Genomic DNA, 18129 nt, shown 5'->3' with positions numbered 1-18129 from the left:
TTAATAAAAAATAATATAGATAGAAATAAGTTTATGTTTCAACTGTTTTTCATTTTTTGATTGAATTCTTTTAATTGACTGTTATTGAAGTTTATTGTAGTTTTTTATTGTAGTTTATTATTTTTTGCAAATATTTGTCATTAGTACTCAAGCACAGCATGTTTATATTTTGTCATTTGCTCTTTTTAAAAGCTATCTGGTACATGTATACTGTAGCAAATGTTATTTCTGTTTTAGCTTATTTCTTATTTATTTACTTAATTAATTCTTTTTTTTGAAAAATTTTGATTTTAATTTGTCTTTTCTTTCTTGTTTCCTTTTCTTTTAAAATCATGTTTTTAATTATAAAGCAAGATTTTGTTTGATTAATTTTTCACGTTAACTAAGTTACACGTTAGAGATTTGATAATGAAAATATATTATTTTTTTTATAATTGATCTGAATACTTCTTAATATTTTCTGTAATTGGATTTTAAAAAGTCATTCTTTTACAGTGATCTTGAAGATAATGTTGATCAGAGTGAAATTTTGAATGCGGATGAAATATATATGTGGTCTGTTGCATGCAATACACTGGGGGATTAGACTAATTTTGTAGACAAGTTTGAGGATAGTAACACAAAGTGCGAGACATCTTTGTTTGAAGTTATACAAGCTAATTTCTTACCTGCTCTGAAAGAAATATACCAAGAAAAGGTATTTTTAAAAATCTCTTAAAAGTTGCTATTATAAGGATCGTTAAAATATAACACATTACTTTGGCTAATTTCTTATGTGCTCTGAATGAATAATTTCTCTAGAAAAGGTACTAAAAAAAAAGGTTTGATCAGATGTGTATGTAGTTTGTTTTTTTACGTTTGCTTGATCAGATTATTACATCCAAACATATTGTTTAGTACAATTTTCTTCACAAATATGTATTTAGTTCATGCTATGCATCACCAAACAAATAATATCATTCTAGGATACTCATGAAAAATCCGTATTTTATTCATATATCTCTTATTAATAATTGAATAAACAAATTTTGTTTAAAAAAAATTAATCTTTAATTGCTTGTTAAAAATTGCTTAACAGCATGATTTGTAAAATTTGTTCATATTTAAAATTTAAACATTCATTTTTTGCTAGAATTGTAGTTTTTAAGGAAAAAATGGGTCTGCAAAATTATTATTTTGTGCTAATGTAAATTTGTGTTATATTATTTTTTTTTTATTTCAGACTATAAGTCATGACTAGAAATTCGATTGATAGAATAATGTTAAAGATAACTTAAAAATAGCACATCGGTGTGAATAAAGGAATCGTAAGTACAATTTTAATTATTAACTTTTTTTTTGATTGAGATTAGAGTATTATTGCCTAAATATAATTTGTTCAAGTAACCTTTTTATGCTCATAGTTTTTATTTCAATTGCCGATTGTGGTATTCTTTAATGTTAGTTTCTATAGGGTTGCTTGTAACGAACATTAACGGAACACAATATTTGCTCGTCGAGTGTTTGTGAGAAATATTTTCATGAAAAAATCATTTGAGATCATGCATACTTATTAAGTTATAGGTCACTCCACAGGGAGAATAGGGAAAAACCTGGAAAATACAGGGTATTTAAAAATCACCTAAAAATAACAGGGGAAGGCAAGGGAACTTTGAGTCTTTCCTTACAAACTGAGAAAATACAAGAAACATATTTCTTGTTTTTGTTTTTTAAAAAGTGGTGACCACTCAAAGCAGACTCCTAAGAGATATTTAAGGTGCATATTTCTGCTATACCAAACTATTTTACTTACTGTAGCATTATTTGTTTTTAGATTGTTAAGCTATTTCTTTAAGTTTTTCCAGCAATTAAAACTAGTATAGTTAGCCTAATATAGCTCACACTCACAGAGTACAGTGATTGTGGGTTTCCTCTTAATATACTTAACTTGAAATTCTTCACATCTGTTAGTTATTGCTTTCATTATTTTTTTCATTTTCTATAGCTTCAACTACAATGTTCTCAAGAATAAGTTTCTTGGGAGTGATAACATAAGTGTCAGTTTAGATCAATAAATCTTCTTTAATCAATTTTTGAAATTGTCTTCATCGGTCACACAAGGCTGTCACTCCAGAGGGAGAATAGGGAAAACCTGGAAAATACAGGGAATTTAAAAATCAGCTAAAATAGCAAAGAAAAAGCATGGGATTTTATTTCTTATTTTTGTTTTTTTAAAAAATGCTCACAAATTGCAATCTATGAGATATTTAAAGATCAGCTATATTATATTATTTAATTTATTATAGTATTATTTGTTTTATGTTGAGCTGTTAAAGTTTTTCCAGCAACTAAAACTAGCATTTTTATCTTAATATAGTTTACCAGAGTGCAGTGAGTTTCCTCTTAATATATTGGTTATCATATGTTCAGGGAAAACACAGGGAATTTTTTTTACAGATATCAGTGGCAACCCTGGGTTTGCTCGTTAAAAGTTAGCTATAATCTAATAGATTTTTACTTTGTACCAATCACATATTTTCATATTTCTCATTCAGAGGATTCACATTAAAGACGAGTTTGACTGTATTTTTTTTCATGCTTTCAGATAGAACAAGTGAAGTGTCCACTCTGATGGTTAGGAAAAGTTTAAAATACTTTGATGAAGAAATTTCAGAATGTTCTGATGATACAACACATTATAATTATGTTCAAGATTATCAGCCTCTCTATAGGTTTGTCTGATTATTGATGATTTTTCGTCGTAATATTTTGATGTTGATTCTCTGGTTTTAGATGTGAGGTGTGTTAAGTAAACAATATTTAATGTCCTAATTTGTTATGATTCAAAATTTGTTCAGAGCTGCTGATTAGCTGCTAATAAGTTTAATAGCAAATTTAATGGTTTTTCTAATTGCAGAAATCTTCCAGCCCCCACTGGAAGTTGTGGGTTATCTCAGCATCTGCCAATTATTTTAAATTTTATTTTACAATTTAATCAGACATAAGCTAAACTGGTTTCTAATCAAAATTATAAGGCTAAGTTGAGAGAACACCACAAAGAGCGAAAAGTAAAGAAATTTTTTTTTCAGCTACTCAATTATAAAGTTTTATAAGAATTTATTTCAAATTTTCTGAATATCATATGCAATTCAAATTTAATTTAAATTATTAAGATTTATAAGTATCTTATTTTTGCAATTTTTGTTTAATATATGTGTTAAATTAAACAATAATAATCTATAGTTCCATTTATGTGAAAAATCTGATCAAAAGTCGTTCAGCGTGTTCACGTTTTTTTTTGCACTGTACATAGCTGCCGGTGGCTCCTTCAAAACATGATAGGGAATAATATTTTCAGAATTTTGTTTAATCTAACATAAATTCCACATCATAGTCAGATATTTAAACTTTTAATGTTCACAGATTTAATTTACGTTTTCTTAATATTGGTGATATTAATTTAAGTACTTATTTTCATTTGCAGCAACCAATGGATTTATCAACTATTTCTCGAAAGCTGCTGATATTGTTATATTTCTGTTAATGATTTGATTACAGACAAATTGGTGTCGATTTCTCGTCTATATAATGGTGAACATGGTGGTAAGTTTTTTTTTATAATGATTTATTATGCTTTTAAACTTTTTTATTATCTTCTAAATTTTCGCATTAATGGATTTTTATTAATAGACACATTTAAATGTTTTCCATTACCAGTTACTAGTTAATGTAGGAAAAAAAAATTGAATGAATGTATTGATTTCTTACTCCTTTGTTTTGCAGAAAAATTCTTTTCTCCTTTTTATTCTTGTGAAAATTTTATGTCTTTAGCATAGTTCTTACAAACTATTTGACATAATCAAAATTCCATGTGTTATATAAATTTTATTTATAATTCATATTATATAGTATCTATAAAAACTAATAGTTTTTTCCTATGGTTCTTGAAAAAGGTAACTAAGTGATCTGCAATTGCTTTACATGCTCTTAAAGTGTCATATTTGTAAGATAATTTATGAATCCCAATAAAAAATGTACCAAATAAATATATAAAAATTGTCACTTTAAAAGTTATAAATGCTGTCTAAGTTACAATAAATGTTTATTACAAACAAATTTGAGCCTGAACCATTACTTGAACTCTTTATTTCATAAATACATCTAATAAAGGATGCTACAGAAAACGCCACAATTTTTTTTAATATGACTTAATAATAAAGAAGATTTACAAACTTTTGTGTGGTTTAGTACAGACTCTCGACTAGCCATAAACTGAAGAATCTAGAATGGGCCATGCACTGAAATCTATGGGATTGAGATATATCAAGTAGGGTAGCCATTCTTCAGAAATATAATCATGTCCAGAAAATGCGCACCACTCTTGTCTTTTTGACCTACTGAGCTAATGTGGTGCTATAGTATATCTAATATACTACTTTAGGGCTTTGACATAGGTGAGTTTTCTCACTTAATTCTCCAAAGGCAAATCTTTGAAACACATACGGAACGATAATAATTTTTTTAAATATAATAGCACAAAAATGAAAAGGGAACTCGGGTACATCTATCGAGAGCCACAAATAATCCTTCAAAGAGCCGCATGTGGCTTGGAGCCGCAGGTACTATATGATAACTAACTGTACTATATGATAACTAAAATTTAACTAAAAAGTTATACTAAAATTTTAAAAATCTTTAAAACATTTTCTACGTATTCAAACATTTTAAACTAATTTATATGGAAAGGATTTCTATCTTGTTTTATTTTCCCACTACTGGCTTGTGAATTAATTGCATGCAATAATTTTTGAAATTTGTTTAAAGATTTTATATGGGATCTTTTTGGAAATAAGGAAAATTTTTAATTTTTCATCACTTCCATTAAAATCCACTTTCAGACAAAGTATCCCAGTTAATAGTCTATATCTATCTTTAGAATTTTGTGTTGAAGATAAGATGTTCCTTTTATGGTGTAAGAAATATTTTAAGATTAATTTTATATTAATAAAATCTTAATAATGCTGAGAAGTTATGTGAGAAAGAATTTAATTTTTCTTTACATTTTCTTATAATATGTATGGTTTGCATTTAAAACCTTGAAACTTTTTAAAATTTAAATGTAAACTTATAGCTAAAATAAAACAAAGCTCAATTTTATAGTTAAGTAAATTGTTTTTTTTGCCTAAAGATATTTTTTAATAAAAATTTAGAATATGTAAACTGATGCTTGTTTTTTGTACCCAACATATTTTATGTTGATTATAATAGTGCTTAAATTTAAATGTGTTTTAGGCTGCTCATTTACTGCAAGCTCCAAAAAGCAATTCTGAAGACCTGGCTTCCATTAGTTCTCTTTGTTTTAAACTGAACTCACTGCAGTTACAAACACTCTTAGAAAGCTATCTACCTTCAGATGATGAACCTCATATACCTCAGGAATTTATTGAAAGTATTGTAAAGGTATGTGTTATGTATTTGTAGTAACCTGACAGAGTTCTTTCACTGAATAGTTAGCTGTTATTAGATCCATGACTAACTTTATATTGTAAACTACTGTACCCAAACTTTCTTATAAATATAAGGAATAAACTTTCAAAGCAAAAAAGGAAGAGGGAAAAAGTGAATAATTCTCAACTGAAAGTTCTGAAATGGACGTACTACAGTTTCAGTTTAAGAACCTTCCTCGGTGTCTGGATACCAAAATGATGGTAGCAAAGTAAAGAGACAAACACATGCTAAATGGTTTAGCCAATAGAGACAGAGGAACAGGTTTGAATAATATAATAAAAAATAAGATATGAAAAAATGCGTGAGGGGATCTGAGGAGAGCTCCAGGGGACAACAGATTAAATTAGAGTACACTTCCAAATATTGAAAAACAGTGGGATGCAGAAAGGTCATTAAGTAAATTATTATAATTTTTCAAAGTATGGAAGGACAACCAAAAATTGAATTCGGTAGATGAAGAGCACAGTATTAAATGATTTTAGCAGAATAAAACTCAAACATGTGATTAAAATTCCAACTATGTAGAGCAATGAAAGATCGATTAATGTCCTGACTTTGGTCATAGCTTTCTCTTTTTTCTTTTTTTTTAAGTTGAAGTTTAAGGGTATGTTTAGTTTATCCAATATATGCAAGACTACAGTGACACCAAATTTGATAAATACACCAGCTTTTAATATCAGCTATAGGTTCTTGAAGGTTGGTGAAATTTAATTTATGAAATGGGGAAGAAACTATTTTAAAACTGAAATTTATTCAAAATCATAGCAATTTGGGAACTGATTTTCAGATAATAAGGTAAAACAATCAAATTGTCAAAATCTGATTCGAAATTTTGGTAGATATCAAATTGAATTTTTTATGGATGGAATCAATAATATTAAAAGGAAATCACTGTCTACAGCTATACCTAGAGAGCTTTTTAGATAATAGTTTTTTTTTATTTTAGGTTGCTGAAAATACTGCTGATGAACAAGCTAGAAGTGAAGGCAGAGATATTAAACTCGAAGAAGACTCTGATTCACAATTGCCTTTCTTGTTGCCTGAGGATGGTTATTCTTGTGATATTGTTTGAGGAGTTCAAGCTGGATTGCAAGAATTTTTGCAACCACTTATTCTAGCAGGTAAAACAATTGCTTCATTATTGATGTACAAATATTTTTAATTTGCTATTTTATATTTATTTAAAATTGCTATACAAGTGAATATTGAAAATTAAATTTAAATATTTAAATGAAAACTATTTTCTTTCGTGACTTAAAACTAAATTTTCAATAACATAATTAAAATCATTATTTATAACTATAATATTTCCTTGGTAGATGAGTTTCTGATTTTTAAATAAAATTGAAAAAAAAAATTAAAAGATGTTTCAATTTGCCATCAAAATCTTTTTCACTTTTAAATTGATTTTGAAAATTATTATTTAATACTTGAAAATAATAACTTATGCAACTAATCCAACCTCCATTTTATTTATCAATGTAAAGAATATTACGTATGTAAGTAAATTAAAAAAGAAAAAATATTTAATGTGTTAAAATTGAGAACTGCTAAAATTTAATAATTCTGAATTAAGCATAGATTTTAATGTTATTTATTGTTTTATTACCTTTTTCAATATTCTGTTATGATCAGTTTAAAAAAAATTTTTATCACATTTTGATGGAAATGTAGAGTAAATTTTGGTAGAATAGTTTTGAATAATTATCCATTATAAATCGAAACTAATAATTTTTACCTTAAGAAATAAATTGCTGTCATGAAAGTGTTCTCACAGTTAGAACTCTTTAGAAGTCCTCATTTACCTAAAAACACAACTACAAATATTTCATATTTTTAAAGCCTCAGTTAAACATTATACACTCAGCTTACTTTGATATATATGATTGATATATATGATTGTTAAGCAAAAACTATAATTCAGTTAATTGGAAATGGGTTTCACTTTAAGCTTTAACAACTTTTAAAAAACATGACTAACATTTATTTACTAATTATGTGATTTAAATTAATGTTGAATATTTTCTGATGTCATGTGTTACATTGTTGTCAGCATACTAAATGTCATTGTAGCTATAGTTTTTTCCCCCCTGCTTTTTATTATAATTATTAGAGCCACATCCTTCTCCCTTTTTAAAGTTATTCGTAAAAGGTGAAATTTGTTTATTCGGACTTTTTTTAATGTATGATTAGAATTAAAGTATTTTTGATTAGAATTAAAGTATTTTTGAATTCATTAATGTAGTAGCTTTTATTAATAACTTATTTTACTTAAATATATTACCAGGAGTGTTGTTTATAACATGTTAAATATTTTGTTAAAGGTCTTTGTCGTCTTACAATTCAGCCTACATCTTCTGGGTATTGGACTATTTACATGTCTGATCAAGATATTGGCAGGTTGCCTTCTGGGGTAATTAAAATTTATGTATTACATTCAAATAGTTAATTTTATTTTGATATTGTTTCTTTCAATTGTTCTGAGAAATTGCTTGAAAATTAATCTATGTATTAAACACTTTAAGTAAATGTGTGTGAGATTTTTTATATATTTATTATGTCATTCATAAATATACTACTGAGTTAAAATATGTGAGTTTTATACTTAAAGTCTAGCTTTAAAAAACTGAAAAAGAAATAACTGTTTTATTTTGATAAACTATTAACATTTGTAAAAAAATTCTGACTTCACTATGTTTTTAATATTTTAAGTGAAATCAACATATTCATTAAAATTTATTTTTTGAACACTCTTTAAACTGATATTCTATATCCTAAAATAATAATTATTTAATGAAATTTCCATTGATATTAAAGGACACATGACACTAAATTTGCTTACTGTGAGAGATGTATATCAATAATTTTGTCACTAATGTTTCAAAATAGTATGTTAATTCTTCTACCAGGATGAAAAAAAGTTCACATAAATTTGAAAAGAGTTTTTTACAATAAATACTAACTATTGGAAGATTTTGAGTTATAACTTACTTTCTGTTAAGTTGAATGGAAAGTTTTGTTCACGAAAATGCATGCCTTATTTTATATTAATGTTAAGGTTATTTTATGAAAGAAAGTGGTAGGGTATTTGTCCTATAACTCAATTGTTATGTTCTAGCTTACAGAGACACAGGTATATGGCAGAAAAAAGGAATGTGCATACATATTCTCACTTGTATCGAAAGTATCCAGCAGAGCTAAGTGATAACCCTAATGTATACATTTAAGGATAAACACCCTACCATTTTTTTAAGGCACAGTTTGCATCTTTGTTTAATGAGGTGCGCCAAAAGAAATTTTCCTGTGTACCTAATATAATTTATCGTCAATCCAGGATTCATTACCAGATTCAATTCTTTTGGAATTTTGTGAAAACAATATTAAATTTGTAAATGATTTTGTTCAAAACTAAGATTGTAATCTCAAGTGATACATATTTTTGCAAAAACCACAATTATATATGACTACATGAGCATTTAAATACTAAGAAATAAAAACTAATTTGTCCACTATTTGGTTGTTAAAAAAATTGCATCACCAATTTATTTAAAAGTTTTCCAGGAGGATTTTAATTTTTATTTGTCAATTATCCATATAAAAGTGCTCATGTTTTTAAAAGATAAGTTTGATGAACAGTTAAGTTTTTGAAAAGTCTTGTCTTTTTTTTTCAGTATTGTGATTTTTGTGAAAGGTTCTATAATAAAATGGTCCTTAAATGGACCTTATTTTTTTCTAGGTCATCCCCAATTATTGATTCATGTGGTCATGTGTGAAAACTTGTCTGTATTTGTTCTGTTGTGTTTTAAGAGACATTTTCTTTACCGTCTTAATTTATTTATTATTCTTATTTATTCTGTGAATACGTAAGATTACTTTTTAAAGTACTTTTTAGAAAGTGTGCCACTTTTAAAAAGTAACGACTTTGTCTTTAAAAAATCTAATAACACGTATTTGAGAAATGTTAGAATTAAATTGTAATTTAATTTCTAGGCTCGTAGTCCAAGTTTACACAGTCATGTTGATGATAGCAGCAGCTGGAAAAACCAAGAAGCAGAAGTAGATACAATCCGCTTACAGAAAAGTAATAATGGCATCGGTCTGAGCATTATTGCTGCTGGGGTAAACATTTAATTTCTTTCCTTGTTATAAAAAATTGTTTAACTGCAAAATACAAGAAAAAAAAAAGAATTCTCAGTTTTGAAATATCTTTGCATTTTTTAAATTCAATCATTAATTTAAAATTTATATTAAAAATATTATTTTTAACTAAAATGTAAATTTTTAATTGTAGTCTTAATAATATTGTAATTTTTAAAGTATTCCTAAAATTTTCCCTAGGAGCAGAATTATGTTGAACATTTTACGTCAAGACTTGAGAATCACATTAATAAAATTATTACTACTCTTTTTTAGTGACGAATAACATTGTTTTGCAAACTAAATTTGTAGGCCTTAATTAGAAATACCAAATTATGTATAATTGCTTACGTAACAGAACAAAACTTGATAACAGCATATAAAATTTTCTTCACTTTTATAGTTGCTTATTCTAACAGTTCTGCTCCATTAATTAGTTGTTCTGTTGGGATTTCCACATACGGTGCAGTTCTGAGCATTAAGCATTTTTTATTTATTATTCTCTTAGAATTTACAATTTTTGTAACTGTTTAGTTTTAATTATTTATTAATATTTTTTAAAAGCTTAAAAAGTTGATTAAAATGTATCCTGCAAATATATTTTAAAATATATTTAGGTGACACTTACATAATAAATGTTTAATATAATAAAGTTTTATATTTTAGAATTAATATAATAAATATAATAAAATATAATTATTTTATAATAAATGTAATTATAATTTTAGAATTTATTAAAATATTTTCTCTAATTAACATTGTATCCGAAGCATTGTTTTAGGATATGCCGTAATAATTCGAGTTAAATACCAAGAAATATAAATGTCTACAACATTCTAGCCTTGTTAAATTTATATGTTTTTAAAATTTACATATGTTGAAGCATACACATACTAAGAAATGATGTATGGTATTTATTCTTATAGGCTCCCTCTGACGCTGGCAAGATCGGAATCTTCATAAAATCTGCTGTAAAAGGCGGTGCTGCTGACCTAGTAAGTGGTTATAATTGAAGTAATTGTGCTGAAACTAAGAATGGCTTAGAAATAATTGAATTGTAAATGATGACTTAAACCTACCCCTCCCCCCTTACTTAAACATTAGATTTTTTACTATAGAAAAATTTGTTTCTCAGGTATGTATAGTGAGTTATTTAAAAGCATATTTTGTATGAAAGATATAAATCAGGATTCATCATTTTCCTGATGAAAAGTATTTTTTCCTCATTTCTCCTGCTTTTAAGATTTTGTTATTCCTGACTTTTTTTTGTATCTGCAGAATATACCATTTCTGTAATGCGTATATTAAAATAATTTATTTTAAGAATTGAAAGATTTGGATTTTTTTTTATCTTGATTGGTAATGCTAGATCACAAAATTTGATCGATCAAACTTGGCGACTGTCTACTAATTATAAGCATGATTTAGATAAACAACCTTACTCCCAAGATTCATTGCTTCAAAATTTTTGAGAATTCAGTCATTTTATGTGAAAGGAAATTTAAATATTTTACAAAATCAAATTTTATAGTGATGAGTTCAAGGGAGATATGTTTACTTATTATTTACTGAAACGCACACTTCCATGCTGGAATTTTGTGATTTTATAATTATTGATTCATCTGATTTTAAAAATGCCTACTTATTATTTTCTGAAATGCACACTTCCATGGTGGAATTTTGCGCTTTCATAATTATTGATTCATCTGATTTTAAAAATGACAAATTTCAATCTACCTTTTAGTAATTATATAACTAAATTATATTTTTACAAATGATAAAGTAGCATATTTACTGTGTTTTCGTTTTGAGGTCATTAACACATTAAAATTTCACAAATCAAATTATTTTAAAGTAAACTCTATTACAAATTTTGAAAAAGGGGAATATTAATTCATTTTATCGCCTCTTTCCTAACTACTTTTTTAATACAACAATACTATCATAATTTTTTTATGTATATTTATCTTAAACTATTATAAATTTTGCTCAGTGATCCTCCAATAATTTATCTGATTTTTACTGGAAACTATATAAACTTTCTGTTCTAAACAAATTTATTCTGAAATTCAAAATTGTTTTTATTATTCTTTTGGTATAAAATTTGCTTTCATTAAACTTAACTAAAGCAGAATATGCTTTCTTTTTTATAGTAATCTGGTATGTGCCTCCTGCTCCAAAAATGTTCTGATATTGAAAAATATTGTAAATTGATAAATATTGTAATTACAATATTGTAAATATTGTAATTAAAGCCGATATAAATACGGATTATGTTTTATCATCAGAAACTTTCGTCATTGGACTAAAGAACTAGAAACTGAAAGATCCATATATGTAACCATGATATTTCAGTTATACTAAGCTATTTCAATTATTATAGCATTATTTAAGTATGTTCAGCTGTTTTTAAAAACTATACCCGATTTTTAAAAACTGTAACAACTGAAAAATTATTACATTTGCCATCTAGTGTGCTGTTTAATGACATAAAGTGAGAGAAAAAATAGTTCACTACAAGTATCTTTTATATTAAAAATATCGGGACAGCTACTGTCACCGTTGTTTTAGATGTTCCACCTAACTTTAAGTTTGAACTTGCTGCGAATTAACTAATAAAAAAATAAGAAAACTTAACAAATGTACAAGGAGTGCTAAGCAATAAAAGAAAGTTAGTCCGAGAATTATCAACCATTAAATTTGCTGTAAAAAAATGCAGAGTTTTTCGATCATTTGGTTAAAACTTTAAGTTCTTTTCAATGTCCGCAACTTTAGTGTTAAAATTTGACGTGCTGAATGGTTTATTTTCCTTTTTGAATTGAGTGCAATTTTTTTTCAAAAATTAGTTTTATTTGAAAATTATTTCAATTAACTGTTTTTTTCCCCCAAATTCATTTCCCTTTTTCTTTACTTTACAATTATCTATTGTTGTAAAAAAGTATTCACCTCACTCAAAATCTTCGTTTTATTTAATCTTGCTTGACTTGATGTCAAAATGAACAACCAGAAGAAAGAATAAATAAGTACGAAAAGAGAGTTTAATTTTAATACTTCGAAAATGTAGAAAGTTTGAAGCAATTTTCATAGTAGTGTTTGCAGTTTTTTAAAGAAAGTTCAAAACGATAAGGGATTTTTCTTATATTAAATTTCACCATTGCTGTCCATTTATTCTGAGGTAGTGAAATTTGCAATTCTACGTAAAAAGTCCTGAATATTTCGAGGTGTCTTTTAGGAAGTACAAAATCTACTAAGAAAATTGCTTGAAACTTTATCCTGCTTTTAAAATATTTATATCAGATTTCTTCCATTAGTTGCAAAATACAATTCACTACAAAATAATGAAGGCATAATTTTAAAATTTTTCCACGCATGCTCAGTACAAATAAAACTAATTTAAATGCTCATATCTTGTGAATTTTTTTTCTTCGAATTTTGAAAGCAATATTTTTAAAACCAATTTTAAATTGCAGGGGAAGAGCTCACTGATGATGCAAAAAACTAAACATCGTGTCGGACCAAGGAATGTAAAAGCTTTGTATCAGTATGGAAAGACGAAATAAGGTAGTCATAGAAGTGGAGTGATATAACCAAGATATTCTTGGATAGAAAGAATTTGGAAAATTCAAGACAGGAAACGGCAATGCAGTCCTTTATTCGGGTACTGATTAAAGACATGGAAAAGGTGTTGGATACATACTAAGAAAAGCTTAATTGAATGGGAACCAATTAGTGATAGTAGATCAAGATTTTATTCCAAATACAGTGGATGCCGCTTAATGTGATCACATCGGGACGAGCATGATTTGATAACAATAACCGATTGATTACAATAAACAAAAAAAATTTAAGGTATAAAAATGATTTTTTTACATACGTATTAAAATAAAAATTATTTTAAATTCGGAGTTGTTGCTGTGAAACTCTAAAGTATTTAATAGAAATTAATTTTCACTAAAGAAAAAGAATTAGTTAGTATAGTTACATATTTAATGATGAACTGCAGAAAACGATACAAAATACAAAAGGTTAATTATTAACTGAAAAAGAAATCATCAATTGTCGATTGTTTAGCATTCTTTCGAAGCAAGTCATTTACGAATCGCTCATAATCATAATGCTTATGAAAGTGTTCCGCGTCGGCTTTGTTTTGCACACCTAGCCGTAAGACTCGAAGTGCCTCCCTCATCTGAGCAGGCGTCGGAATTTTGTCCTCGATAGCACTTTCGGGTTCATCATCGGCATCAGAATCTTGTGACGAAGCTGGATCTTTGACACATACGGCTTCGCAAATGTCCTCATCAGTTAACGAAGTAGAAGTCTCAACCTTCTCGTCGATCTCCATCCATGCTTCAAAATCCTCAGCATTCATATCGGGCGGGGGATTGAAAACGTCTTCCATTTCTTTCATTACAGCAGCATTGTTGTCCTCTGGTTGACAAAATCCTCCATGACTAAAACAATTTCGAATTGTTTTTTCCGAGACATTATTCTATGACATTGTTAACAAATGTATGGCATCCAAAACATTTGTTTTTTTGGCTAGAGCGTTCGCATTAAGATCTTCAGCGTCTTGGTCTTCCATATTTTCTAAGATCCTTCAAGGTGCGGATAATTCCCTGGTCACACGGTTGAATTAAAGAAGTGGTGTTTGGTGGTAGGAACACGATATTTATCTTTTTTAATGAAACAGTTACATCATGAGCAGTGCAGTTGTCTATGAGCAGGAGTATGTTCCGTTTTAGACGCTTGTCCCATTTCAACAGCCATTCGTTAAAGATGGTGGTAGTCATCCATGTCGTTTTGTTGGCAAAATAATCGACGGGCAGATTTTTCACACCTTTAAAACAGTGGGGCTTCTTACTTTTTCCAATCACTATAAGTTTTTGTTTAGTGCCGGCCATACTAGCGCAACATAGCACAATTAGGCGTTCCTTGGAGGTTTTACATCCTTGCGTACTTTCCTTCTGAAACATGTAGGTGTGTTCAGGCAGCGCACGAAAATATAGGCCAGTTTCATCAGCGTTATATAACATCCTCAAGTGAATATGTGGCAATAAGTTTAGGCCATTCTTCTTTAATCCACTGGTCTGCGGCTACATTATCGGCATCTTTTTGCTCACCATGTGTCCTTCGGAAGAGTATGTTCTGCCTCTTTTTCCAGCGGTGGAACCATCCTTCTGTGACTACGAAGTTTCCTTTACCCAATTTTGCAGCCAAATCTTCAGCTTTTTGGCGCAAAATTGGACCATTAACACGAGCGTCCCTCTCACGAACGTTTGTGAACCAAAGTTTTAATGCAGATTCAACCTCTTTGTCTTTTCCATCTCGATTTCTTTTACAATTCAGATTTTCGTTTAAAGTGCACTTTTTTTCGATATCTTCACGATTTTTTAAAATTTTGCACAAAAGCGGCTGCGAAACTTTCAATTGAACAGCAGCATTCCTTTGGCTCATTTTCGGCAATTTATCGTAGCGATTTAAAATGTCAACCTTTTCTTTCACAGTAAGATCTCTCCGTTTCCTTTCCATTATAAAAAACAAATCAGGTTACAAACCGTAGGAACTATGGTAAAGTGAAAATTTATGCTGATCTTCTTCTAAATGCGTCTTTTAAGCACTTAGATGAGGCTTTATTGTTTGACCACTACCCCCCCCCCAATTTTATTGTTTGACCAATAGTGACTGGCTAAGCGACCCGCCCAGATCAAGTGGCATACCCTAAACAATGTTCTCTTTTGAAGGTCACCCCTTACCCCCTTCCCATAGTGGCTGGGACATATCATCTGTCACATTGTTTAGTTCTTCTAAAAAGGGGCTCGTGACAAACATTGACTCGTTACTGGCAGGTCTTCTTTTCTCCTTATTTAGGATTTCCGGGAATTTCAAATCGCACAGTGCTACGGAAATTTACAATGCTTGATCGAAAATGGCAAAATACCCCCCCCCCCTCATAATAACACGTGTTTAAAAGATAATATATGAGCCCCGTTTGGACTTTTGGTAAGTTTCAGGAAACACTTCACAAAACACAAAAAAACGTTTTCCTTCTTGTCTTTATTGATTTCAGGAAAATAAATGTACCTATAAACTGATAACAATAAACGAACATTTGATTACAATAAACGATGATTTTTCAATGTATTTTGATATAAGCAGACGGGACTAAGCGATTTTGATAACATTAAACGTTTGATAACATTAACCGTGATCACATTAAGCGGTGTCTACTGTAGTTCAAATTATCAGTCTTACAAGTTTATTCTCAGACAAAGGATTGTGAAGATGAGGAAAAAGAACGATTTTACGAGCAATTGCAATGTGTAGTAAATAAGTTACCGAAACAAGATGTAAAAATCTTAATGGGAGATCTTAATGCAAAAATTCGAAAAAGATTGTCAGAAAGCCAATGCTATGTGGGAAATGAAGCTATTGAAGAAACGAAAACTTTTTGTATCCTTTTGTGAAATGAACGAATTTGTTATTGGTGGAAGTTAGTTTAAACACAAAGATATTCACTGGGTATCACCTGGTGCACAGGAAACAAATAGACCACACTGCAAGCAGAAGAAAATTCTTCGGCCCAATGAAAGATGTTTTAGAGTGAGGAGACCAGTGCAAATTTCTTATTTCGTCTTATTTGAAATTAATGCTTAGAATACACCCAAAAGTTAAAAAAAGAATGAACTTCGACACAGCCAAATTTGACAAGGCGATCGAATGACAAAAATATTTATTTCGTTATCTTATGTTCATTTCTTTAACATTAAATGTATCATAACTTTGATGATATTTCTCTCTTTTGAGTGAATAGTTTGTCCTTTTTGAGACATTTTGCTGGGAATATAGACATTTTTAAATTCTAAATATATTTAATTATCTAGAGTAATGAAAGCTAAAATAGTAGATGATAAATCAAAGTAAGTGACTGAAAAAGAATTCACTGTTTGTGCTTGGGACGCATTAAGGGTTGTATTAATTTCAAGAGCGGAGATGTTTCCCCTCTCACTCCCTCGCTAACATGAACTCTGAGTCGGAGGAGGTGGAGCCAAGTGCCAACTCCTGGTGAACGAACTATGTATATATTTTTGATAATCTTTAGTACATTTCTAGGAAACTTTTTTTTTCAATTCAAAACGAACAATAATTGGCATCAGATAATACAATTGATTTTTGGAACAAATCAACAAGTTAAAGTTCTAAGACCGATAACTAAACAAATTTTTACTGAAAGAACTGGACTGAATAAATATAGAGATAGAACAAGGACTGCGAAAATCGTAAGGAAGAAGAGAGGATGCTTCCGAGAAAAACTAGAAGGATATCCAGGCGATAAAATGGAAAGAAACTAAACACCGTAGATCAAATAAAACAAAATGGGAAGGAAGTGGATTGAAAGTCATAGAGTAACAAATAACTGATTCAGGTGATTTTTGACCTCTTCATTTGAAGTAAATGTTCTACAGTTCAAACAATTTTGAAATGACCGGAACAAATAACAATCCGAAGACGCCAGATCTGGAGAATATGGTTGGTGTGGCAGTGCATCTCATTCAAGCTGTAAAAGCTTTTGGCGTTACTTTGACCAAACTTGTATGAGATCTCGCATTTTCTTGGTGGAACACTGTACCTTTTCTGTTGACTAATTCTGGCCTTTTCTGTTGAAGTGAATCTTCCCGTTTGTCCAGCTGACGACAGTAGACTTCCGAATTAATTGTTGTGATATCCGGTAAAAGCTCCAAAAAAGAAAAAAAAATATTCCTTTAAAATCTCACCAAACAGACAGCATCATTTTTTGTAGGATATTGGTTTTCGAAATGCTTTAAGCCGGTTCATCGTTTTTGCTCCATGATCTCTTGTGTTTGACATTGTTACGAGCAACTAATTTTTCGTCCCCAGTAATGATGCTCTTCAAAAATGGATAACTTTCGTGACTTTTGAGAAGTGAATCAGAGACATCCGCGCGACGACACAAATTTCTCTCCGTGAGAATATGAAGAATCCATATATCGAGCATCGAAGTTAAACCCAAGCCTTTCAAGTGGTCATAAGCAGTTGAATTCGATAAATTTCACCTCTCACCGATCTCACGTGTTGTTATTCGCCGATTTGCATCAAATAATGCCTTTATCGTGTCTTATTAGCTTCAACCGGCCTTCCAGAACGTGGTGCATCTCGACATCAAAATTGCCGGATCGAAATTTTGCAAACCAGTTCTGGCACTGGCGTACTGTCAACAGATCTTCTCCATACATATCGGTTAATTTCTTTCTGGCATGAACAGCACTCTTACCTTTTTTATAGTAAAAAAGTAAAATATGACGAAAATGCTGCTTATTGCTCTCCATATTTAAAAGGGCACCAACCAAAAACTACTGCGTAGAATTAAACTTTTTCACACACCAGCCTTGCTATATCAGCTCTCCAGATGCTTTGGAAGTATAATTCATGGAACGCCTTATATAATGCAGCAACATCAGAGCGGACACATCTATCAACAAATTTATT

General features: G+C 29.3%; 1 protein-coding gene across 3 annotated transcripts; it reads left to right on the top strand.

Moving 5' to 3' along the window:
• On the top strand, positions 1 to 13316 carry LOC147806729 (afadin-like). Of its 3 annotated transcripts, XM_087167118.1 has the most exons (7): positions 1 to 697; positions 1223 to 1307; positions 2585 to 2711; positions 3464 to 3582; positions 5272 to 5439; positions 6434 to 6608; positions 7812 to 7900. In XM_087167118.1, the coding sequence occupies exons 4-6, from the start codon at positions 3568 to 3570 to the stop codon at positions 6557 to 6559; spliced, it is 309 nt and encodes a 102-aa protein (XP_087023244.1). In that variant the 5' UTR covers positions 1 to 697; positions 1223 to 1307; positions 2585 to 2711; positions 3464 to 3567; the 3' UTR covers positions 6560 to 6608; positions 7812 to 7900. The 3 variants fall into 3 exon arrangements, with proteins under 3 accessions (XP_087023244.1, XP_087023245.1, XP_087023242.1); XM_087167119.1 differs by lacking the exon at positions 1 to 697 and having other exon boundaries at positions 961 to 1307; XM_087167116.1 differs by lacking the exons at positions 1 to 697; positions 1223 to 1307; positions 2585 to 2711; positions 3464 to 3582; positions 5272 to 5439 and adding exons at positions 9478 to 9606; positions 10551 to 10619; positions 13095 to 13316 and having other exon boundaries at positions 6470 to 6608.
• Positions 13317 to 18129: the final 4813 nt, after the last annotated feature.

This window comes from Parasteatoda tepidariorum, chromosome 7, assembly GCF_982258835.1.
Source record: "Parasteatoda tepidariorum strain Cologne lab strain chromosome 7, Ptep-v5.0, whole genome shotgun sequence".
NCBI lineage: Eukaryota > Metazoa > Arthropoda > Arachnida > Araneae > Theridiidae > Parasteatoda > Parasteatoda tepidariorum.
This window is presented reverse-complemented; position numbering and strand designations above follow the sequence as displayed.

Coding starts and splice junctions, on each gene's coding strand:
- LOC147806729 (XM_087167116.1), top strand. CDS start 7,865: ATGTCTGATCAAGATATTGGCAGGTTGCCTTCTGGG. Junction 9,607..10,550: donor TGAGCATTATTGCTGCTGGG/GTAAACATTTAA, acceptor TTATTCTTATAG/GCTCCCTCTGACGCTGGCAA. Junction 10,620..13,094: donor AAGGCGGTGCTGCTGACCTA/GTAAGTGGTTAT, acceptor TTTAAATTGCAG/GGGAAGAGCTCACTGATGAT.